Source organism: Acinonyx jubatus, chromosome A3 (genome assembly GCF_027475565.1).
Source record: "Acinonyx jubatus isolate Ajub_Pintada_27869175 chromosome A3, VMU_Ajub_asm_v1.0, whole genome shotgun sequence".
Taxonomy (NCBI): Eukaryota; Metazoa; Chordata; class Mammalia; order Carnivora; family Felidae; genus Acinonyx; species Acinonyx jubatus.
This window is the reverse complement of record NC_069388.1, coordinates 131,646,302-131,671,267: the sequence shown is the minus strand read 5'-3', so window position 1 is coordinate 131,671,267 and position 24,966 is coordinate 131,646,302. Positions and strand designations below refer to the sequence as shown.

The window sequence follows — 24,966 nt, the reverse complement described above, 5'->3', positions numbered from 1 at the left end:
GGGAGGTGACGGCCCCTGCCGAGGGAGGGAAGCAGGTGGAGGAAAGGAAGGGCTGGCTGTATCCAGGTCATGGGAGGTAACAAAATACTTGCATTTTGAGTCTCCTGCTCAGCAACCTAATAATATTCAAATTAACTAACCTGCAAATGAACGTTCATACGTGAACACTTTCTGTAACACTGCCAAAAGAAACGGCTCAGAGGCAGGAGTCAAAGCACATGCCCGGCTCACTGCACTGCTGGAAGAGCGTTATTTGTTCTGGGGCTGGCCTTGCGAGGAGGTGCTGAGTGGTCAAGGGCTCCTCGCTGCAGCTCGTATTCTTATTTCCTCCATGTCTTTGAAAGCCTCCTCCAGTACGGAAAAGGCTACCTTTTCTTCACCTCTTCCCAAAATATCTAACCTATACATTTGAGAAGAGATTTAAAGCAGGTAATTAGAGAGAAATTATAATTACAAATGAGGTGAGCTGGAGAAAATGGCCTGACACATTAACCTACAAAGTGGGTGCGTCATCTCAGGGACACAGTGAGAAAGGCTGTGGCCTTCCGATTACGTGTGCAAGTTTCCAGGTCTCAGTCTCAAAACAAAACTTCAAGTAGCACACATCTGATCGCAACCAGCGGTAGGCACACTCGCCCATGAGACTCCCCAAAAAGGCTGAGGCAAAGCGAGATCAGGGACCCGGGGAGGCGGGGGTGGGGGCCTGGGAAGCCGGGTACAGGCCCTGGGTATCAGAGTCTCCTGCTCAATAAGGTGGCACCTTCCACCATTCCAGCAGGGGGGCCAGACGTTAGCTCTCAGAGAAGCTGAGCCAGAGAAGATCAGGCTTAGGGGCACAGGTCCAGGGTGGGGAGCGGGGTAAGTGCTGGGATGGAAATGTAGAGACTCTGGAGGAAGTCTGCATCCTGAGAGGTGAAATCCTCAGCCCCCTTGACCGGGCCAGCTCCAGAAACCAGCAGTCAACTTTGTATCTACCTCGTGAGACTGCAGAAGGCTGGAGGATCCTTCACTAAGAAACTAAGCAGCCTCAGAGAAAAGTCCTACAGACATCATGACGGAGGCAGACAGGTGCTCCCCCGAAGCCACCCTCCCCTTCTTGCACAACGATGGAATGTTTACTTGGGGGCACTGAACTCTAGCTGAAGACCACACAGCACAGTCCGCTTCGCAGCTGAGTGTAGCCACGAGGTCCACGTGATGTCGGCACAAGTAACGTGGACAGCTCCTGCGGTGAGCCAGCTTAAACCATGTAAATGAGGGCAACACCCCAAGGATGGCAAGCACAGGGGAGAGCTTAGATCCCCCACCCCCAGGGCCTCCACATTATCCACAGACCACTGACACCAGATGTCCTACCTTTTTAAGCTGCTGTTATCTTGGCCCTTGTTTTAGTACCCAAACCCGTATCTTACCTAGATAAAGACAGTTGGGAGGTCCCCAACAAAAGGGCCACTGGCTACCTGACCGCCCTACTTTGGATCCCAAGAGTCTACCCACGCCACTGATGCACAGAGAGCTTCCAAATACCTTTGAGTGATCTGTAAATCACTACCACCTCCGACTGTGTAAATTTTATGCCTCTGGAATTTCAATTCCAAATACATTAAGACAGTGAGATCATACATTAAGAGTGTTTGCCATTGCCAACAACCTCTGGTTTATGATGTCTATAACCCAAAAAAGGAAAGTGACATTTTCTGAGAGTGTATCCCATAAAAATTCAGAGTGAGGTGACAGAAGGAATGAATACATTTGTATTATTCTTTGTTGGGTGTGATTTACTACTACTCACATGTTTGAAGTGCTTGAAATTTTTCTAGTATTATATAACATTATGTCCAGTATCTTGAATCCTAGCTTTTAATACTCTTTCTACTACTCCAGGGTAAGATTCTGGAATATCAGAGCTATCTATAATTATCCTTCCTTTCTCTGATGGCAATGAGACTGCTAAAGGGTCAAGTGGTCAGCCTGGAGACACCAAACAATCAATGGAAGAGATTTGAATGTACTCCATGTCAAGCCTGAAATTCGATCCCGCTTGATACAACGTTTATCAATTAATATGTAACCAGTAATAGAAAGTGGGAAGACAAAAGCACCTTTTGGTATAAAACACGATGGGTCACATGGCAGAGAAGAGACTGGGTGTGCTTTTCTTCATTCATGCTTCAGTTTACAGAAACTCAAAGGAGGGTGATCCTTTGCTCCAAGCCCCACATTCAGAAAAATCATACTGGCTCCCTTTTTTGTCTCAGACTTTTTGACTGGACTATTTCTCATGGGACTTTTAGATTCTACCAGATCAGCGGCGCCTGGGGGGCTCAGTCGGTTAAGCGTCCGACTTTGGTTCAGGTCATGAGCTCACGGTTCATGGGTTCGAGCCCACGTTGGGCTCTGTGCTGACAGCTGAGCCTGGAGCCTGCTTAGGATTGTGTCTCCCTCTCTCTCTGCCTCTCCCCAGCTTGTGCTCTGTCTCTCTCTCAAAACCAAATAAACATTAAAAAGATTTTTTTTCTAGGACCAAAACAAAAACAGGCAGCTGAGTGCATTTGGCCCATGGGCCATAGTTAGTTTGCCTACCTCTTGTTATAATAACGTCATTCTTTTCTTTGAAACCAACATTAAAAAGGAAGTCACTTTTAATAAAGACAAAAATGGTGCCTGGGCGGCTCAGTCGGTTAAGTATCCGACTTCGGCTCAGGTCATGATCTCACAGTTTGTGAGTTTGAGCCCCACATCAGGCTCTGTGCTGACAGCTCAGAGCCTGGAGCCTGCTTCGGATTCTGTGTCTCCTCCCCCTCTCTCTGCCTCTCCCCAGCTCATGCTGTCTCTATCTCTCAAAAAAAAAAAAAAAAAAAAAAAAAGTACACATTAAAAAAATTTTTTTAAAAACCACAAAAGATTCTACCAGATCAAATCCAGAAACTCAGCTGGCACAAAGCCTGAGAGCCCTTCTTGATAAAGTAGCATCATTCCCAGCAGTTCAGAGGAAATAAAGTTTATGCTCCGCTGTGAAGCAATTTAGCACGGACTTCATAGTCAAACTGCCTGGGTTTGAACCCGAGTTCTCCCACAGCCAACCTGGGCAATCGTGGTCAAATGACGTGGGCCTGGTTTCCTCGTCCATTCAGTGGTGAGAGTAACAGCACCTGCCTTGTGCTGGGGGGGCTGAGAGAGCAAACCGTGAAGTGTCCACGGCAGGACTTGGCACATGGGAAATGCTATCAAAGTGTCAGCTACCATTAACTCTTTTAAAAAGTTTATTTACCTATTTTGAGAGAGAGAGAGTGACAGAGAGAGGGGAGAGAGAGGATCCCAAGCAGGCTCCACACTGTCAGCACAGAGCCTGACTTGGGGCTCAAACTCACAAAGCGTGAGGTCGTGATCTGAGCTGAAATCAAGAGTCAGAGGCTTAGCTGAATGAACCACCCAGATGCTCCATTATTAACTTTTTTATTGTGGGAATCAGGAAAAGTTTTATGGAAAAGGTGGTATTTGATGTAGGCTTTTAAAGAGGAGTAAGATTTCAACTAGCGATGATCAGGAAGAGGACAGGGAAGGCAGGGGAGGAGAAAAGGGGAATTAGGGGAACATGGCATACAGGTAAGGAAAGAGCCTAGAAAATTAGGTTGCGTCAGTTTCAGACAAACGGCTCTCCTGGAAAATATCCCGCAACTATAAAGCATCACTCTCACTAAGGATCTCAGCATAGCTTGTAAAGTAACCTTCATTTTGTTCTTTGAACTTGACTGTACTTCTACTGGGCATCATTACTAGGTACAGTGTGAAGGGTCATTTATCTTAGAAAAATATTTTCAAAGAAATAGATGGGTAAGTTCAAAACTTGAAAACAGTAGAATCTTTAAACAAACAACATTAGTCAATACAAGCTATCAAGGCTCCAGATAAACCTCATGACCTTACATTTGGAGATGGCTCTGCTCTCTCGTTCTGTATTTCTTCTTTTCCGTTTTCGCCTGACCTTGTCATGTGGTACGATCTGCCTTCGATGAAAGTAATGTAGTCTTTGTAGGAGCAGAGTGGGCCTGCCAGGATGCCCATGAAGTTACAGTTGTAACTTAAGTACTCCAGGAGGCTTGGCATGCGTCTGTAAATGGAAAACGCGCAGCTTGTGAGATGTGACATAAGCGTTCAGAAAATCTGATAGGAATAATCATCTTCCTCACTGCCCTTACCATTTCCAACATAAAACAAGCTTCAATTTTCAGTTGCATTCATACAATAAGAATTTTTTAAAATGTTGATTTATTTTTGAGAGGGCGAGAGAGAGGGCAAGCAGGGGGAGGGGCAGAGAGAGGGGAACAGAGGATCCCAAGCGGGTCCCGTGCTGACGGCAGACAGCCCAAGGCGGGGCTCAAACTCATGAACCGTGAGATCACCACTTGAGCCGAAGTCGGACATTCAACTGACTGAGCTACCCGGGTGTCCCCAAACAGTAAGAATATAAAAGACCAGGATGTAGTGATGCACAATGGTGTTTCTGGGAAAGGGAGCCTCCATACAGGCCTTTATGACCAACTACAACAGGTTTCTACTTAATTTCTTCATTATAAAACAAACCTAAGACAGACAAGACGTGGCATAAAGAATCATCCCTGACTGGCTAACCATTCAAGCACTCGACAAATCTTATGTGTGCACCGAGTATATGCCCACCTGCTCTAGGGTCTAGAGATACTGCAGTGAACAAAATAGAGACATATTCTGCATTCACATAGAAGATGCAAAAAACAGATACTTTAAAAACATGTATGAAGTATTTTCAGAGATGCTACGTACTACAAAGAGAAAGGTTTCTATTATTACTTTTACTATTGCTATTACCATTACATGAACAAGTCAAAGAAGGCCTCTCTCACAAGGCAACATCTGGGCAGAGCCCGGAAGGAGTGAGACGGGGAGTCCTGTGAGTATCTGTGACAAGGATCAGGGCAGAGGGAACAGTGTGTGCAAAATCACTGAGACGGAGCGTGCCCCGCAGCAGGGAGGCTGCTGTTGCTAGAAGGGGCTGAGACGTGGAGAAAGTCCAAGAGAACCGAGGGGAGATCATATAGGGCTTGCCTTCTAAGCCATGGTAGGAACTTTCGGACTTTATTCTGAATGCGATGAAACACTACAGGAGGGTTTTTAAAAGACCTATGCTGCAAAAGAAGCCCTGTAGCCCCTGAGGGTGGGCAGGACACGAGTGGAAGCCAGAAGACCAGCCAGGAGGCCACTGGGATCTCTAGGCAGGAGAGGACAGTGGCTGGGAGGCAGCATTGGTGTATATTCTGGCAGGACAACCTAAGGGTTTGCTGATACACTGCATGTGGGTGTGAGAAAGCAATGAGGGATGCCTTGCAACATTTTCCATTCAAATGCTCTGAGGTCTGTGCAAATGGCACGTGGTATCTAAAGTTTACAGAGCATTCTAGTTCTTACTGCAGGTAACCGGGTAAAAAATACATACGTTATCATACAGGTGACTTAGCAGTCTGCATTTTATTGATTTTCTTTTTTTTTTTTTTAAGTTTATTTCTTTATTTTGAGAGAGAAAGCAAGCACATGCACACACGTGGCACAAAGAGAGGGAGCTCCTAGCAGGCTCTGAGCTGTCAGTGTGGAGCCTGACACGGGGCTCGAACTCACGAACCATGAGATCGTGACCTGAGCCGAAACCAAGAGTCGGAGACTCAACTTACTGAGCCACCCAGGCTCCCCTTATTGATTTCCTAAAAGCAGCTCCATTTATCAAGTCTGCTGTCCACTGACAATCATAAACTACCATAAATAAAAGAACAGCTGGGGCACCCGGGTGGCTCAGTCAGTTAAGCGTCCAACTCTTGATTTCGGCTCAGGTCACGATCTCATGGTTCATGAGTTCGAGCACCACCTTGGGCTCTGCTCTAGCAGTGCTGAGCCTACTTAGGACTCTCTCTCTCTCTCTCTCTCTCTCCTCCCTTCCCCCACTTGTGCTCAGTCTCTCTCTCAAATAAACTTAAAAAAGAGATTTTTAAAAGAACAGCTACACCTGGGGACAGGAAGCAGGCTTCTGGAAGATGTTACCATCCTTCCTTCCTCTCTAAATGTGAGAAGTGCTTTCCTTAAAAAAGCACACTCTTTGTGGCCAAGAGAAGTTGACAGAACCCCCCTCATATGTGTCTTTATTAAAAAAACCATAAAAAAGAAAACTGTGCTTCCTGTCCATCTGATACTAGCTGGATCACCACGGAGCCAAACTCCTTTTTAGATTCTTCCAGAATTATTTTTCCACATTTAAAATTGTTTTGGGCTTTACGTCTTTTCTATTGAAGGCTCAAAATTGAGGTGAGAAACATGCTGCTGGCAGATTTTCTCTTGTCTTTCTTCCCGTGATGCTGAAAGAGAATGCTTTCTCACTGCCTCAAACAAGGGTGCGTGCCCTGCAATCACGAAGTGATGAACTTCCTGCGCTCCCCCAAAACAGCTCCATTTCAACACTGAGTATTTCAAGCCCCGAAACAATGCCAGGTTATCAAGGCGTACAGCTCAGTCCTCCCAAGTCAAACAGTGTGTCACAATTTGCAAGGACAGGAGATAACTCTGAACCATGACATTTGCTGAAGCTGTCCTGGCTCAACTGTCATAACAAATGACAAGTCATTTTACGTCCTGAGTAGCTAATTATAACATTTGCTACTTAAAATGAGAAGTATTTGCTGCTTAGAATGAGAGGCATGTCCTTTATGACATGAAATGACAGAACCATTTTTCGTTCCATAGGCGTTTATTTGGGGTCAACTCCACTGGGTCCTCGGTTCGAGCTTCTCAATCTCAGCATTACGGGCTTTCTTGGACAATAACTCTTTGTTGCAGGGGGCTGTCCTGCGCACTGGAGGGTGTTTAGCGGCATCCTGGCCTCCACCCGCTAGATGTCAGTAGCGTCACCCCCCTCCACTGTGACAACGAAAACTGTCTCCAGACATTGTCTGATGTCCCCGGGGAGGGCGCGCAAGCACCCCCAGTGGTGAGCTGCTATCTCGGCGATGAGGATATAATCATAAACGAGCTCAACTTCTCTCTGCACACAGCTGTTTCATTAAGGGGGCAGAAAGAAGGACAATCGAAAATAAATCTATACTATCAGACAATAACATATACTGTGAAGAAAAACAAAGGAGGGCCAAGGGACAGAGAGTGATGGCAGGGAAGGGGGGGGGGTTTCTGACAAGGGGGTCTGTGTACAACTAGTGGCCCTTGTCGGGCCCCGTACCTGGCGGTCCTAAGTGTGTTAGTCCACCCCCAGTTAATTCCATGAGGAGCCGCTGTGGGCTCTTCCTCAGAAGAGAGGAATAGTATGATCCAACGCATGTCGGAAAGACCTGTGGCTGCTGAGTGAAATGCAGACTGTGGAGGGAAAAAAGGGAGAAAACTGAGCCCTGCTGGGGAGGCTTTTCCAGTAGGCCCGGTAGAGGGCGAGGTCCGGCTGGGGCAATCTCAGTGGGAATGGTGAGAAGCCAGTCTGATCAGGGACGGTCAGATGTCATGGTCAGATGAGAAACAGGTCTCCAAGGAAGAGGTTAACTTGCCAGAGAAGTGGATTTGCAGTAAGAAAGCATGAGTCTGCCTCGGTTTTTGCCCTAAGGGGCTAGTTTCAAGTGGTACTGCTGTTAACTAAGCAGGTAGCGGGCCGGGGAGAGGGAAGAAGGAGACGGAAATCAGGAACTCTTTTTGGAACTTGTCCTATTTGAGACACCTGCTCAGATCCACGGCAGGATGTTGAAATGGCAGATGAGGGTGAGGCTGGAACTCAGAAGAGAGGTGCCGTGGGAAGACAGTTACAAGACTTCAAATAGGTGGACCGTATTGAAGGCCAGTGGACGGCACGTGATCCCCAGAGAACATGGAGGAGTCCAAGGATGGCCTTGGAACCCACGAGTCTTTAGTGGTGAGCCTCAGAGGGGGAGGATTCAGCAAAGAAGACAGACGGAAACAGCCAGAGAGGTGGGAAGAACACAGGAGGGTGGCCTCCTGGAAGGCAAGTGAGGAATGTAGTGCAAGGACTGACGGATCGGCTGGGTCAGATGGTGCTGGGAGGCTGACAATTACGTCTGCCGAGGGTAAGGCCACCTGCAAAAACGCTATCAGACCAGTAGTGGGGACACACCCGAGTGCCGTGGGCTGAGGAGAGCAGGGGCGTGGGGAAGGGGAGACGGCGACACAAATCTCTCACAGAGGCTTGCTCTACAAGGCTGCAGAGTACTGGGGAGGCAGCTCGCAGGGAAAGTGAGGTAAAGGTGTTTCTCCTTTGAGTGCGAAAAGACAGGGAGAAATGACGAGTGACAGTGCCCGGGCCGGGGCGAGAAGCGAGATCCTGGAGTTAAAAGCAGCTGGACTCAGGGAGAAGTGAGAAGTTGGCCTTGGGCTGGACTATGGGCAGCGCTTGGGACGGGACAGGAAGTGGAGCATGGCGTTACAGACACAGGCAGCTTGGCAGCTTTAGTGGTTGCAGAATGAAGTAACTTTGCTGCCACCCTGAGTTGGGGGAGGGTGTGCGGGGCGTCTGAGGAACTAGAGCGCGCTCGCGGGAGCGGACCGGAAGACGCACCGCGGCCACTGACCACGCTAAGGCCCTAATGTTAAACGTGGGGCCACCCCGTCAAAACAAGTGCAGTCAACGGGGACGAACGTTCTTCCAGTCTGCTCCCTTCCGTGGTCTGGGTAGGCGGAGAGTTGAATTTAATAGCGTTTGGGGTTTTGCTAGGTAGGTGTGTGGGGGGAGGGCAAGGCGGAACTGGGAGCTGACTGTCCATTAATGAGAGGTGGCAGGGATGGGCCGAGGACTCCTAAAGACCCCAGAATCCAGATCAAAGTGCCCGCTCATCAACTGTCTGTTCAAGTGTGTGTTTACTGATATGTAAATACTGACTACGGAGAATATCAAAATGGAGTAATTTTAAAGGTGGGGAAAATGTAAGAAGATTCCCAAGATATGCTGCCAAGAGGGAAGCCTCAGGGTAGGGTCTATCCACTACCACAAACTTAACCTCATTCTTCTGACAGCCAGGCACCTGTTAGTTTTTGATTTACAGAAAGCAAGGGGCTTCCAAGGAATTTTTCCTTTAGGTAAAATGAGTTTTTGATGTCTAATTGTATTAAGATAGACCCTATCCAAGAAATTAAGCTATTCCTTAGATAAGACAACAGAGTACTATAATAAAGGAAGTAGAAACCAACCCAGAATAAATTCCTCAAAGAATATTGAGAATATTTTACTGGTTCTTTGTTGTTTCAAAACATGGCATCTATGTGCTATATTAACATATCTTAACTCAGTACCTGCTATTGAGTTATTGGTCTGTAAATGGAAGTGGAGACCATTACTACATGGCAGACACGAAGACTATATGATCTTGCTGTCTTCAGGAACTCAGAAAGTCACAGGAGAGACAGAAAATTTGGTGATACCCTCATGGTACACAGGAGGCACATACTATGTGATGATATATCCAAGGTGCTATGTGAGCCTTAGAAGGGATATGCAGCCTCACCCAGCCAGATTTGGTGGAGGGAGGTATGCGGAGGGAGGAAGCTTTGGTTTTCACGAAGTCAGTACCTCTAGGAGGACAAGGCAGCCTTAGCCATGAGAGTCGAGTATATCCCAGGTAGAGACAGCGTGAACCATGGCAGGACACCACGGAAGGGCACGTACCTTACAGCCAGACCTCTCTGTGATGCAGTCAGTTCTTCATCCTTTCGAAACATCCCTGGGAAATAAAAACAGGTACTTTGGTCAACTGTGATTTCCCCCAAGAATGGCATTTTCCCCCATTCACACTTCTACCATTTTCTCAGTGGAAATTCATGCTATAATCCCAACTTTTGGTGTAACTGGTTCCTTTCTTTCTCATTGTCACATCGGTTCAATCACGTCAAAGGACCACCATGGAACCCAACGTGTCTAGGTCTGTATAAGATAAATAACACACATCAAGGCACAAATCTGAGACTTCTCTAGAGGAATTATTATTAACTTAAAAATTCCATGGGTGTTATATGTAAGTGCTGAGTCACTGGATTCTACTCCTGAAGCCAAGACTACACTGTATATTAACTAATTTGAGAATAATAAAAAAAAAAATTCTAAAATGCTAGCATATTTTATAATAAACACTATGACTTTCAAAAGGCGGCATTTAAGGGGCACTTGGGCGGCTCAGTCAGTTGAGCATCTGACTTCGGCTCAGGTCATGGTCTCATGGTTTGTGGGTTCAAGCCCCATGTTGGGCTCTGTGCTGACAGCTCAGAGCCCGGAGCCTGCTTTGGATTCTATGTCTCTGTCTCTGTCCCTCCTCGGCTGACGCCCTCTGCCCCTCTCTCAAAATAAGTAAGTAAACATTTAAAAAAACAGAAGGGGGCATCAAAATGTTTCCATTGTTAGATGATTGACTAACATCAGTATTATGAACCAGAAGCTCAACATAAAGCAAGAAATGATTTCCCTACCTCTCTCTGACTCTAATGAATGAAAACTGTATACATACATCATCTTTACCTTCTCTCCCCAAAGAGGAGGCTTGGACTTACGATTACACATTACTAGATTCTAAGCCCAATTTAAAGACCAAAGGAGAACTAAATTAAGAAGCAAACAATATACTTAAAACATATCTGTAGGTGTTCCTTAGCAGATGGCACAGGATGGGTGCTGTATGCAGTGGGGCTAAAAATCCACGTAAAAAGCTCTGTGGGCCACTACGGATGACCAGTCTGACGGGGATGTCCCTCCAGTATGGGAAGAAACCAGAGTCTAACTCATGACTCACAGCCCAGAGTGTTAGCATTTCCTATGGCAAGGTGTCCATTCACTGAAGATTGAAAATATGAATATATAAATATTTATGCTAAAAATACATGCAATTGTGCGTGCGTGTATTGTATATACAAGGGATGAGGGATGGGGGAAAAGCATTCAAATACTAATTAATAAAAATGTAACAAAGACGAAGCAGGGACCAATAAAACTTGATTGAGACCAAATGTCTATTTCTTTTATATTTTATACTGCCACTAATGTTGGTCATATGACGGACCCCACTCTTACTGTTTTTTTCACTAAATCAGGTGTGAAATTAAGATGAAAAACTGCAAAAAAAAAAAATAGTAAATAAACACACTTTAATGAACCTAAGCAGAGTTGAATATTCCTGTCTCTTAGCTCCTCTAATGCAGAAAGTTATGGTCTTATCTCAAGTGAAAGTATATTGGAATAGGATTTCTTTCGGTGATGAAAAGTTAATTTCTAAATTCTTACCATCATGAATTTCATAAGCCAAACTAGTGATCTTCTGGGTAATTATCATCATTGGGCTGTAATAGAATAAAAAAAATAAGTATTTAAAAGGAGAAATTTAAAATAATACTGATGATGTATTAGAGAAGATGTGGTTTATATATACAATGGAATATTACTTGGCAATGAGAAAGAATGAAATCCTGCCGTTTGCAGCAACGTGGATGAACTGTAGGGTATTATGCTAAGTGAAATAAGTCAGGCAGAGAAAGACAGATCCCATATGTTTTCATTCATATGTGGATCCTAAGAAACTTAACAGAAAACCATGGGGGAAGGGAAGGGGGAAAAAAGTTACAAACAGAGAGGGAGGGAGGCAAACCATAAGAGACTCTTAAATACAGAGAACAACCTAAGGGTTGATGGGGGGGGGGGGGAACTGGGTGATGGGCAGGGAGGAGGGCACTTGTTGGGATGAGCACCAGGTGTTGTATGGAAACCAAGTTGACAATAAATTATATTTTTTAAAAAAAGAAAAAAGTTTATTCCACTTATGCAATCACAAAATCCTGACACTTTTTAACATTAAAAAAAAAAAAAAAGACCTCCAAGGGATTTCAAAGAGAGAATTCAGGGGCTGCTATGTTTGGGGAAGGTATAGGGGCTAAGGGAGTTAGGGCTTCTCCCTTGCTTTAAAAGGCAGACAGGCAGGCGGGAAGGAAGGAAGGAAACAGGGCAAGGAGGGAAGGAAGAGAGAGAGTGAAGAAATGAAAAGGGAAAGAGGCAGGCAGAGAGAGAAAAAGAGAAAAGAAAGGAAGAAGGGAAGAAAGAAGGGAGGAAGGGAGGAAAGGAGGAAGCAAGGGAGGGAAAGAGAAACGCATGCTCATCCCCCACGAGGCCCTGTGTGAGCATCGCCACCCGCCTCCTCCCTCACGCACTAAGAGCACTAGGACGAGGGGCCAGAGGGAGGCGAAGGCAGACATCGGGCTGGGCCCTGGCTTCCGGATCTTGACTTTTCAACACGCCACACTGCTGCCCTTTGGCTCGGCTGACTTAAAGGTGAAAAATGAGTTGGGAAAAGGGGAATAGGTAGAAAATTAAGGTAGACTGGGTGAGAAATGTAGAACAAAACAGGAGAGATGGGGCACGAAGAAACAGGACAAGGTCCACCTCACTGGTCTAGGGCCCAAGGACCAAGGGTCTGGGAGAGCCACCCCAGAGATAGCACCTAACATGCACATTACAGAGGGCTTTAAGTCGTGTTACAACTAAGAAAATGGCAATATTTTCCCCGTTTTGTAATCTCTAATTGAATGGATAACTTGGAAAGGAAAAATAAATAAATCCACGTTAAAAAAAACCACCGGGATACATCTTTATCCTTTATTACGGTAGCTTACTGATGTTTGTATCAAAGAACAATTAATCACAAGTTATTTATTTATAGTTTTGGAATATTCCACTAAAACCAGAAAATCACGTTTTGCTGAGAGGCAGAGGGTGAGCTCAAGCTCAGAGTATGTGCAGCCAAGGAAAGGCCTTCAGGAAGGCCAGCCCCACAGCCCACATTCGGCAGGAGGCGGCTCAGACTCCGTCACAGAGACCCCGTGCCTTCCACCTGTCCCCACTGCTCAGAGCACGAGACCGGTCAGCATCAGCTCTACCCATCAGCTCTACCCGTGGCCGAACACGAGCATCCTTCAACACCTAAAAAAAGGAGAATGCCTTCAGGCATTCAGGGGCAATGCGACACACAGACCCAGACCCCTGAGGACTTACAGCTCATTCTCCTCACCCAACAGGCAAGATCTCAGAAAAGAAAAACCTGTCAGATGGCAGGTGCTCTCAAAGTGCAGAAGGGAGGAGATTCCCCGTGGGCTCCCTTAAAAGTCAGCTCCTGGGGCACCTGGGTGGCGCAGTCGGTTAAGCGTCCGACTTCAGCCAGGTCACGATCTCGCGGTCCGTGAGTTTGAGCCCCGCGTCAGGCTCTGGGCTGATGGCTCAGAGCCTGGAGCCTGTTTCCGATTCTGTGTCTCCCTCTCTCTCTGCCCCTCCCCCGTTCATGCTCTGTCTCTCTCTGTCCCCAAAAAAATAAATAAACGTTGAAAAAAAAAAATTTAAAAGTCAGCTCCTATGTGAACGCAACTCACTCTCAGGAAATGATCCCTCAGCCAGCCTATCCCCCAGGCTTCTCTGAACACCCAGCTGCCGTTTTAGCTTTCGGGATGTTTTATGTGCCTCTGAGAATTGCAAAAATAATGATTTCCACTTCCTTGGGGGAAAAGAATCATTTTTCTCATCCTGCCTAAGTTCTCTTCATAATATAGCTCAGCAAAGAATTATATAATACTCTTCAGTTCTAAATGCTAATTCCCATTTCACCTCAAGTCATAATAAAAACCACTGATAAAATAATTATTAAATTTATCAACTCAGTGACGGGGTGCCTGGATGGCTCAGTTGGCTAAGCATCTGACGCTTGAACTCAGTTCAGGTCTTGATCTCAGGGTCCTGAGTTCAAGCCCCACGCTTGGCTCCACGCCGGGCGTGAAGCTTACTTAAAGAAAAAAAAAATATATCAACTCAATGACAAACTGCTAGGTGCGTATATATAAGATGTTCCAAAAATGCAAATATGTGCTTTGTGAGTGCATGCCCTCCTTGTGCCCTGGCCACCTGGCCTCCCCATGCAAGTGCTGTGCTATGTGCCGTGCAGGCTGCAGGATGGCTCATGAAAGCCCTCGTGGTGGTGAATGTGACAGGGCTGAATGCCCCAGGATCTTTCCAAATGCTGCTCCCTCCACTTAGACCACTCTTCCTGGAACTGTTTTTGCAAGGACAGCTGAGGAATCACTTTGCGCAAGAGGCCCGTGGACAGCTCTGCCTCAAGCCCCTCTGCCTCAATGCCCACACTCGCCCTTCACTTAACCTCAGCTTCTTGTTTTCCTCCTCCAAAATATTTTCACGTTCGTGGCTGTTTCATTGTTGGTTTAAAATCTGTCTTTCCTCTCCAGAAAGTCCACGAGGTAAGGAACCAACAGTCTTTTTCACCACTGAACCCACAGTGCCTAGCACAAGAGAGGTGCTGAGTAAATATTTTAGAAACACTAAATAAACGGACTCCTCTAAGCGTCCGGTCAAGATCTCTTATTCCTTCTACAGGTTGGTCGGACTCCCTCTAGCCTGTCCATTCTCATCTGTGCTTGAAAGCATTTACCATACTGTTTGTCATTTTTCTGTTTGCTTTCCTGTCACCACAAAAAATCCTGGGCTACTGAACACCAGGAACGCCGACTTATTTATCTCTGCACCTGGGGCACTAGACATATACACGGGTTCAAAGGACCGACTGGTTCGCAAAAACGTCTCGGCATCTTTTTGTTCCCTTTACTGGTGATGGTTAGCCCCGACTATTCCCTTTGGTTTTAAATGGGTGGCAGTTCCAGGGCCTCTGGTCCAACCTGTCACGGGGTGGGGTCAGGGGGTGGTGAATGTGACAGTAAAATGCTAGAAGGCAGAAGTAGCACAGAGAGACTCAAAAGGAGTGGGTTATAAGTGAAAGTAAGCCAGTACTACAGTGAAAGTTCAGCAAGGCATGAACAGATCACTGAGAGCTGAGAAAAGTAAACCAGAGGGGGAAATGGACACACGAGGCCAACACGGGCCATGTGCCTGACCAGGAAGCCAACCGAAGCAGGACCAACTTTACCTCGATACGGCAGAACCCAGGGTGTGGAGAAAACACTTGTAAACGAAAACAACTCCACTGTTCTCAGAGAGTACCTGCTGTGGGTCTTCTTGAGAGGGCACTCTGTTCACAAATACCTGTTTCAGTGACTCACACATGATTTCACTTAGACCTTTACTGACATTTTAACTACTTGCTGACTTCGCATCTACTGGAGTCTCCAAATGCTAATCGCTTCCAGGGTCCTGGGAAGTCTGAGATCACCTGACACGAATCAGAAAGACCCTCTGAGGGGCGCCTGGGTGGCTCAGTCGGATGAGCGTCCGACTTCGGCTCAGGTCATGATCTCAGTTTGCGGGTTCGAGCCCCGCGTCGGGCTCTGTGCCGACAGCTCGGAGCCCGGAGCCTGCTTTGGATTCTGTGTCTCCCTCTCTCTCTGCCCCTCCCCCACTCATGCTCTGTCTCTCTCTCTCTCTCTCAAAAACAAACAAACATTAAAAAAAATTAAAAATAAATAAAAAAGAAACTGAATGCTGAAAAGAACAGTCGCTGCCTCAATTGCCCATTACCTCCAGGAGAGGCTATCTCTAGCGCCATCAACCGCAAGCACCTGCCGGGTCAAAGGTCAGCTTGCCACTGGGTGCAAGTCACCTGACAACAGAGCCCAACTGTCAGCTCTCCACTGTGGTCCTCTCTTTCCTCCACAAACAGCAAAACCCACCGAGGCCAAAATAAGCCCCACATACCGAATGCCAAAGAAAACGCAGTGAGTCATCACGGAGAGGGCCACGGGTTTCTGAGCCACGTTCATTCGTTCACTTTACTGCCTCGTTCAGAAACAGGTACCTAACAAGCACCTACAAGAAACCAGATGCTGGAGACACAACCGTGCACAAGGTGAAGTTCTCGGGGCCGCGGACCTCACGGTGCATCGGACAGAGAGAGATAATGAAGGAGTCAACAGGTGAACGCATCCTACGCCAGATGCTGCCAAGTGCTGAGCGCAGGCACGAAGCAGGGTGGGGGGAGGAGGGAGGAGACCTGGCCTCACCCTGAAGGTGACGTTTCAAGTGAGAACAAGGCAGAGAGCAGCCTGAAGGGGTAAGAATGTTCAGGAAGGAGGAGAGCAGTTCAACAGCAGTTCGATAGCAGCGCGACTAGCATGTGGGGAGACAGAAGGCCACTGGCGGGATGAGAGGAGGTGCAGAGGGAGGATGGGGACATGCAGGGGCAGCGGTCAGGGTCAGACCCAGCAGGCTTCTGGAGCTGAGTGACCCACGCGAGGGAGGGTTTCCGCACGGAAGGAACTTGGTGTTAAATGGGTGAATTCTAGGGGCGCCTGGGAGGCTCAGTCGGTTGAACTTCTGACTTCAGCTCAGGCCGTGATCTCACGGTCCATGGGTTCAAGCCCCACGTCAGGCTCTGTGCTGACAGCTCAGAGCCTGGAGCCTGCTTCGGATTCTGGGCCTCCCTCTCTCTCTGCTCCTCCCCCATTCATGCTCTGTCTCACTCTGTCTCAAAAAATAAATAAACATTTAAAAAAAAAAATAAATGGGTGAATTCTGACTCTGGGCTGAAAAGACTGAGGAGGGGTGCCTGGGTGGCTCCCTCAGTTGAGCGTCAGACTCTTGGTTTCGGTTTAAGTCATGATCTCACAGTTCATGAGTTCAAGCCCCATGTCAGGCTCTGCACGGACAGCATGTAGGCTGCCTGGGATTCTCTCTCTCTCTGCCCCTCCCCTGCTCACATCCTCTCTCTCTCTCTCAAAATAAATACACTTAAACAAAATGAAAAAACCAAACTTCTTGAAAAAAAGACTGAGGAGCTGCAGGGGGATAAGTGGGCAGGAGAGGGTGGTGGCTCAGACCAGGGTGATAGCAAGTGTGGTCTGATGTGGAGCCTGGCCACCATGTAACGGTAAAGACGACAGGATCGGCCGACGGTCTGACAATGGATACGAGGCAGGGCTTGAGACCCGATGCTGCCAAGGTTTTTGACCAGAGCAACCACGCAGAAGGACGGAGGCAAGGGAGAAGGATCACAGGAGGGGCAGAGAGGGCATCGGGGAGTCTGTTTCAGGCGTGTCCAGTGCGAGCTGCCTCCTGGACACTCGGGTGGAGATGTGGGCAGTGAACAGGCAGCGGGACAAGAGTCGCAAAACCCCACTTAAATCCTGACCCCACCACTGATCAATTTGGAAGACTGGGAAGCTATTTCAGCCCCCCTCCAAGTTATTATCTAAAAAACAGATAAAAGTAACACTGGGTGGATTAAATAATGCAGCAGTATGACAAATACCTCGAACAGTATCTGAGAGACAGCAAATGTTTGATAAAACCTTCTTTACTAAACAGTGGAGTTGCTACTAAAGCACAAGGCCCTGGGGGGTCACGATAATTAGCTGTAAAGTGCAGTCTCTGATGAGGCTTTCTCACTAAAACAGGAGATGAACAGGTATGTGAATAACTATATAAAAAAGTGTCATGAGCCAAACGAGACATCTGAAGAAAGGCGTGCAGGGATGACAGAAAATTCAAACCCAGGGATAAAACCTCGAATTGGAGTCCTGTCATCTGGGCCCGTAAGATTAGCCGTGGTGGACAGGCACCGATGGCTGGACAGGAAGGGCGCCCTGAGCACAGGGAACGGACTGGGCGCAAAGGCAATGTCCTGACAGGAGAGCAGGGCCGTGGGCATCAGACGACTGAGGAAGGCAGCCGGGACGGGGCTGCGGGGCAGAGCCGGGCACACACCGTGAGGGCTCAGAGTCCCAAGAAAACCGAAGACTTCTGATAAATCTCATTAAAGCACGCTGCTCTGTGAAAGGATGTAACGGTAGAAAAGGCCTGCGGAGGGCAGAAACCAGACAAATCAAGCCACAGATTAGCCGTCTACTCTTGGTAACTCAACCTACGTTAGTAGCAGCCAGATAGAATGTTTCCTGCAAACAAATGTAGGTCAAGGTGTGGGAGATGCTCCCACGGGACGAAACAGGGTCAATGGAACACTGCCGTTTAGCGGTTGGGCTGAATAATTTACACCCATCCCACTTGCAACACAGTTACTGGGCACAGCGTGAGAGGAGGGAGATGAGAGCGAGAGGCCTTCCAGAGCTCGGCACGCGGCACAGAGAATCTACAATCAGACTCAAACGAGGCTTTCTAGGAGTGCGTGCGACAATCGCACCTGTAGCTCTTAGACCAAACGGTCTGTCCCTTATGCTGGACAGGACTGTCACTTACAAAAGTACTGAGCACCTCGCAAAAGGTAGAGCGTGTGCTCCATAAATCGTAGCTGAACGGACACACAGGAGTAAGCAGTAATGAAACGTCTGCTGAGCATCTGATACCACGTGGTGAGCTCTAAAACACAGCCTTAATTTGAATGGAAAGTTATGTCCTGTACATCTCTTTTGGTGGATGCATTCAGCTACCCCTTCAAAAGTCAACATACTCCAATCAGAACTCATTACCTTTCTGCCACACAAGTTTGCTCTTACTTCCGTCTACAAGTTCTTTACCTACATAGAAGGAAAGCAGTTACCCTTCTTTTGTCTCAACACCATTTACTTAATAACCGAGAAGGGCTTTCCCCACGGATCTATTCTCCCACTGTTTCTATTCCGTCCCTGTATTTCTTGGATCAATGGGTCTGCTTCTCTCCTCTGGCTTCACTGTGTTATCTACTCCCGTGTCAGTCCTGTAATAGTTAAATGACGGCTACTTTACAAACAGGAGTGTGTTTTGTACTGAAATTGCTACTCTCGAGCATTTCTACTTCTAGAGGAACTTTTCAATTCATCTAATTTCCCTCAAAACCCCACCTTGAACTGCATTACACCTACAGATTAACTTGAGAGGAATTCCCATCTTTATAATATTAGATTTTACCGTCTGAGTAACAAGATATTTCTCCCGTTAGGGTTCTTTTATATCCTACAATAAAGTTTTACAGTTTTCTACACTGAGGTCCTGTGCATTTCTTCTTACGTGTATTCTCAGATAGACATTGTCATGGTTTTCGTTGCTTGTGAAGCTAGGATCCTTTATTATACTTGCTAACTGGTTATTGCTAATCTAAAGGGAAGTTATTTAATTATTTTAATGTCTCCTCTATTTTCTAAGGCTACCACGAAAGTCAAGACTACAGTGGTTTTCGACCTTTCTGCAAAAAGGAACTTCTGTTAAGAAACGAGTCCCTTTAATCTGATCAACATTTCAAATGTATCTTGAACTCATGTCCCACTCCCCACCCCAAACACACAGATGTTCACATTCATATACAGGCACAATATCAGTTTCCTGTGCCTCAGGCAAGAAAGACTGCCCCGGACGGAAGAGTTCCCATGCGGTTCCTCAGCAAGAGCCTGGTTCCACCTCCTGTGCGGCCAGCTTCAAGGCAACAGCACAGTTCGGGACAAAGGATGGCCACTGTATTCAACTCTACCTTCTTCAGACGCCCAACATTTTGGATATTTACCCTAATTAGGTTCAAGTTAGGATCTTTTCTGCTCGTATTATAACACGCTCAAGGCTTCTAAAATTTTTTTTTCAACGTTTTTTATTTATTTTTGGGACAGAGAGAGACAGAGCATGAACGGGGAGGGGCAGAGAGAGAGGGAGACACAGAATCGGAAACAGGCTCCAAGCTCCGAGCCGTCAGCCCAGAGCCTGACGCATTGCTCGAACTCACGGACCGCGAGATCGTGACCTGGCTGAAGTCGGACGCTCAACCGACTGCGCCACCCAGGCGCCCCTTTTTTTTTTTTTTAATTTTTTTTTCAACGTTTTTTATTTATTTTTGGGACAGAGAGAGACAGAACATGAACGGGGGAGGGGCAGAGAGAGAGGACAAGGCTTCTAAATGCCTAAATATTTCTTTTTTTTTTTTTAATTTTTTTTTTTAACATTTATTTATTTTTGAGACAGAGAGAGACAGAGCATGAACGGGGGGAGGGCCAGAGAGAGAGGGAGACACAGAATCTGAAGCAGGCTCCAGGCTCTGAGCTGTCAGCACAGAGCCCGATGCGGGGCTCGAACTCACGGACCGTGAGATCGTGACCTGAGCGAAGTCGGACGCTCAACGGACTGAGCCACCCAGGTGCCCCAAATGCCTAAATATTTCATTAAGGGGAAAGTCTGCCTCTAGATGGCTTCTTCTCTGTCCTGTGTCCAGTAAGAAAAAAAAGTCCTTCAGCTTCATTCTCCCAGAAGGCCTCTTTCAGCTAATTTGTCTCTGCCTAATCTTTATCAGTTTACTGATGATGATCAAATGTCTCCTCCTAATGGATAAAAATTACACATTAAACTAGGAGGTTTGTATCAGGTTTATATTTAAAATGCTATGTTGTTTTCTTCCACATACTTAAACATTTGTAAATTATATTTAAGTATTTAAGTGAAATTTTAGGGGCGCCTGGGTGGCTCAGTTGGTTGAGCATCTGACTTTGGCTCAGGTCACATCTCATGGTTCAAGAGTTCGAGCCCCGCGTTGGGCTCTGTGCTGACAGCTCGGAGCCTGGAGCCTGCTTCGGATTTTGTCTCCCTCTCTCTCTGCTCCTACCCTACTCATGCTCTGTCTCTCTCAAAAATGAATAAACACTAAAAAAATTTTTTAAATGAAATTTTACATTTCAGCAAAATAAAGCCACACCATATAAAGCTATTTTTAAACACGTGTTTTGCTCTTACTGCAAACTACCCTCTAATTTGTGGGCCACATAAGCAGTCTTTTCCAATCGGGGGTGAGCAGCAGTGGTGAGGAAGCATGCTCTCCCTCTGCTCCCCAATAGCATCTCCATCAGCGTAATCAAGAGAATTCCAGGGGCACCTGGGGGCTCAGGTGGTTTAGCTTCCAACTTAGGCTCAGGGCATGATCTCATGGGTCGTGGGTTCAAGCCCTGCATGGGGCTCTGTGCTGACAGCTCAGAGCCTGGAGCCTGCTTCGGATTCTGTGTCTCCCTCTCTCCCTGCCCGTCCCCTACTTGTGCGCACTCTCTCTCTAAAATACACATTAAAAAATAATCCTTTTAATAAAAAAAAGGATTCCAGAGATGCTGACGGAGGTGAAGCCCTAAGAAAGAAGCTTCCCTAAATGACTGTGTGAAGCAAAGGCTCCCTATTCAGTGGACCATCAAAGTGGCTGAGAAATAAACACGTATTATGTTAAGCCACTGAAATGATGATGTTTTAACAATGTGAGCCTATCTCCAGCTAGACAGTAACAAGTTTAGAATATCAGGTTTGAGAAATCAGAAAGGTGATGACTAGATCAACCAAAAGAGCAGTTGTGAGGGCCCAGTAAACACTGTGTCACGCACATCTGTACTCACAAGAACTGCATCAGTGAGCTCAATTTAGCTACGTTAGACTGGTTTTTAAATCTGGCAGTTTAGGGGCGCCTGGGTGGCTCAGTCGGTTAAGCGTCCGACTTCAGCTCAGGTCATGATCTCACGGTTCATGGGTTCAAGCCCCGCATCGGGCTCTGTGCTGACAGTGCAGAGCCTGGAGCCTGTTTCAGATTCTGTGTCTCCCTCTCTCTCTGCCCCATCCCTGTTCACATTCTGTCTCTGTCTCCAGAATAAATAAACACTAAAAAAAAAAATTTTTTTTTAAATAAATAAATAAAAATCTGGCAGTTTAAAAATATAAGCAGCACAATATTTGTTAAATGAAGTATATGCGGAATCCCAAAATATAAGCTAGAGACACAGAGCAGTTGTGGCTGAAGTGTGACTAGAGGGGACAGCCTCACCTGCTTAGTGTCCCTGGAACATGGCTACAGTGTCCTAGCACTGAAGAAGGCCATTTGAAAATTTGTGATTTTACAGTATTAACTACTAGCTGCTAATGTTCACATTCCTGTTATCTACATGCATAAACTGAATTAGTCAAGAGTATTCTTTTTGTTTGTATTTCATACTAAAGGCTTGATTCATTCATTCTTCATTCACTGTAACACAAGCACTAACGCTCTGAATTTTTTTTTTAATGTTTATTTTTGAAAGAGAAAGAGAGAGACAGAGTGTGAGCAGAGGAGGGGCAGAGAGAGACAGAGAGAGACAGAATCTGAGGCAGGCTCCAGACTCTGAGCTGTCAGCACAAGGCCCAACGCAGGGCTCGAACCCACGAACCACGAGATCATGACTTGAGCTGAAGTCGGATGCTGAACCCACTGAGCCACCCAAGGTGCCCCAGTAAGCTCTGAACTTATCTTGGATAGCACAGCTTTGCCTGCACTGCTCAGGTTTTCTACTCTGTGTTTGTTGTTTTCCCCCATTTTTCTCACTGTATTTTCTACTTTCCTCTTAACTGAGGTATTATTATTATTGATCCACTAAGGGTTTGTTCCATGTCGCCATGTGCTAAACACTACGGATACCGCGATGAACAGTAGGGTAACTGTTCCCAGGAAGATTAAACTGTCTAAGTGATCTTGACTCTTGTAAACATTCACAACTAGGTCCTACTCTCATACCCTAATGACAACGTGTGACCGGGCTTACACCTTCAAGTTCGTGAAGATTTTCAGTGCCCAATATGTTTACTGATTCCATCCATTAGCTCTTTTTGTCCAAGAATATCTATTATCTATAAGCTAGACCGCCAGCCATTTATTCTCCTTTTCCGAATTCCGGGTATATTTCTCTATTCTACCCGATATATTGCTAATTTAACTAGTTTGTAAAGTGTATTTAATCAGTGTGTTTCGGCTTGATTTGTTTGTTCTTTTGCATGCGATCTCCTTTCATCCAAATCTATTTTTTTTAATCTGTTTTAAAAAAGTAAAATCTACTTGAATCCCATTAAGGAGAAAAAGAAAATTTCAACTTCTAGAATTCTCTTGTCTCATAGCAGTAATTTTTCTCTAAGCTCATACAACTTTGGTCCATTTCTAATGTTGAATAACTTTTTTTCAGAGTTGCCATGACATACTTTATTTTTTCTACTTTGCTTATCCTTAGCAGAGGTCCCTTTATAAGGATGGTAAGCAAGTCAGTCCTTAAGGATCGGCCTATGTTTATTTTGGAATAGACATTTCATCAGCTTGTTGCAGGACAAAGAGTACCATGGAGCAACTAGACTACGACCCCTTTGAAGGAACAAAAAAGCCAGAAGTTCTTTCCACTACTCGGTTGAGTGCAGACATAAGAAAGCGAACATTCCATGAAAGCGAAAATGCATGCAACCAAAATACATATTCAAATGTCTGCTCTAGAAAATTCAGAGGACCTCTGGCCCAAAGAAAAGTCTCAGGGGCTGTTAAGAAGCAGAAGTGACCAGATCTTACAGAGAAGCTGGTGAATGACTGTACAAAAGGGATTCGCTCAAGAGATCAAAGAAAGAGACTCAAGGATACAGGCTGAAGGGGGATGGTTTTCAACAGTTATAACTGATGGCAGAAATTTCTGTGAAATTAGGAAATGCTTTCAAGATCAGAATGCCATACGACAAATTCAATCGCTACATATTTGGAAATTTTATAGAAGTCAACTTAAAAGGACAGGTTATTTTTGTGACTTATAAGCACTACAAAAGGCCACTTTACATGAAGAAAACGTCTCAGCTCATAGAGGAATTTTCAACAAAAACGTTTGTCAATAGCTTTTCATTAGAACTACTAAATGCAACCATAGGCTGTCCTTCCACCAACGTGACAGTAGATAAAACAGGCTACTGAATCAAAGTTTTACTCTTACCCTGAAAAATCAGCAGAATATTGTCCATAATCAAAGATATAGACTCTAGTAATTTGGCACACTGTGAGGTATCCCAAAGCAAACACAAAACAATATCTGGAAAACAGAAACAAACTAGATTAGTGAAAATAAAAGATTCATTTTATTAGAGAATACATTTTAAAATACTTTATTAACCATATGATATGGTTCAAAAATTAAATATTTCTAGATCTACTCCACAAATAGCTTTCTTCAATAAATTGTAAAAACTCTTTACTAGTACCTAGTTTACTTGACTTTCGTACCACCTTCAATGGTAAATCCATTTAATCAATGCTTTCATTATTTTTTTCCTTCTGAAAGACCTCCATAACCCAAATGACAGAATTGAAAGTCATGTTCACAAGTATAAAACTGTGAGTATTGGTAATTTTTCTATTTATTCTTCCTTTTTAGAAAACACAATTTGGCACAAAAATGTGTGGCTAGATCATACATTAAATAAATTCTTGTTCTCAACAGTTTAAAATCATACATCTTTAGTGTGGATCAGGTAGCATTTACTCACATATTACAAGCATGAACATTTAGTGATTTTCACATCTCAAGGTGCTTGGGACAGTTACAATATTTAAACACACAGTATGGAAAATAATTTACATATCAATAGAAGAGACCAGAAACAGATTCTAGAACACTTAACATTGCATAGATAAAGGCTGCAATGCAAATTAGCAGGGCCGGATTATCATCTAAATAGTTAACAAGATAATTCCAGATGAACTAAAGAATTAGACAATTCCAGATGAACTAAAGAATTACTGTACGACATTAAGGGGCGCCTGAGTGGCTCAGTTGGTTAAGCGTCCAACTTCAGCTCTGGTCATGATTTCGTGGTCCATAGGCTTGAGCCCCAAACTGGGCTCTGTGCTGACAGCTCAGGGCCTGGAGCCTGTTTCAGAGTCTGTGTCTCCCCTACCCCACTTGAACTCACTCTCTCTCTCAAAAATAAATAAACATTTAAAAAATTAAAAAGAAAAGAATTACTGCACAACATTAAAACCAAAACACACAGGAAATGTGGATAAATATTCAAATGTTCTCAAATTGGGGACATACTTTCTAAAACATTGATAATACAGAAGGAACCGATAGGGTAAAAAACAATATATTTGGTTAACTTAAAATCTTAAGTTTCTTGTGTAGGCAATTTAGGTAGTTTTATGAAAGAGATCTTTTAAACTTTAGACATATAGGTAATTTGATCTATTTGAATTATTCCTGAGGTCGGGGGGGAAAGGAGGATAGCCTGCTAACTGAAAT

The 24,966-nt window shown here is 45.4% G+C and overlaps 1 protein-coding gene across 6 annotated transcripts in view; it reads right to left on the bottom strand.

Moving 5' to 3' along the window:
* MBOAT2 (membrane bound O-acyltransferase domain containing 2) overlaps positions 1-24,966 on the bottom strand; it is a 128,349-nt gene that overhangs the window by 17,080 nt on the left and 86,303 nt on the right. For 4 of the 6 annotated variants that reach the window (XM_053201264.1, XM_053201263.1, XM_027077835.2 and 1 more), the window contains exons 4-7: positions 23,662-23,757; positions 11,297-11,352; positions 9,695-9,749; positions 3,928-4,111 (exon numbers count right to left, since the gene is read on the bottom strand). In XM_053201264.1, the coding sequence (XP_053057239.1) occupies positions 3,928-4,111; positions 9,695-9,749; positions 11,297-11,352; positions 23,662-23,757 (391 nt within the window). Of the gene's footprint in view, positions 1-3,927; positions 4,112-9,694; positions 9,750-11,296; positions 11,353-15,709; positions 15,794-23,661; positions 23,758-24,966 lie in introns of those variants that run through there. The other 2 variants (XM_053201266.1, XM_053201262.1) reach the window with 2 other exon arrangements.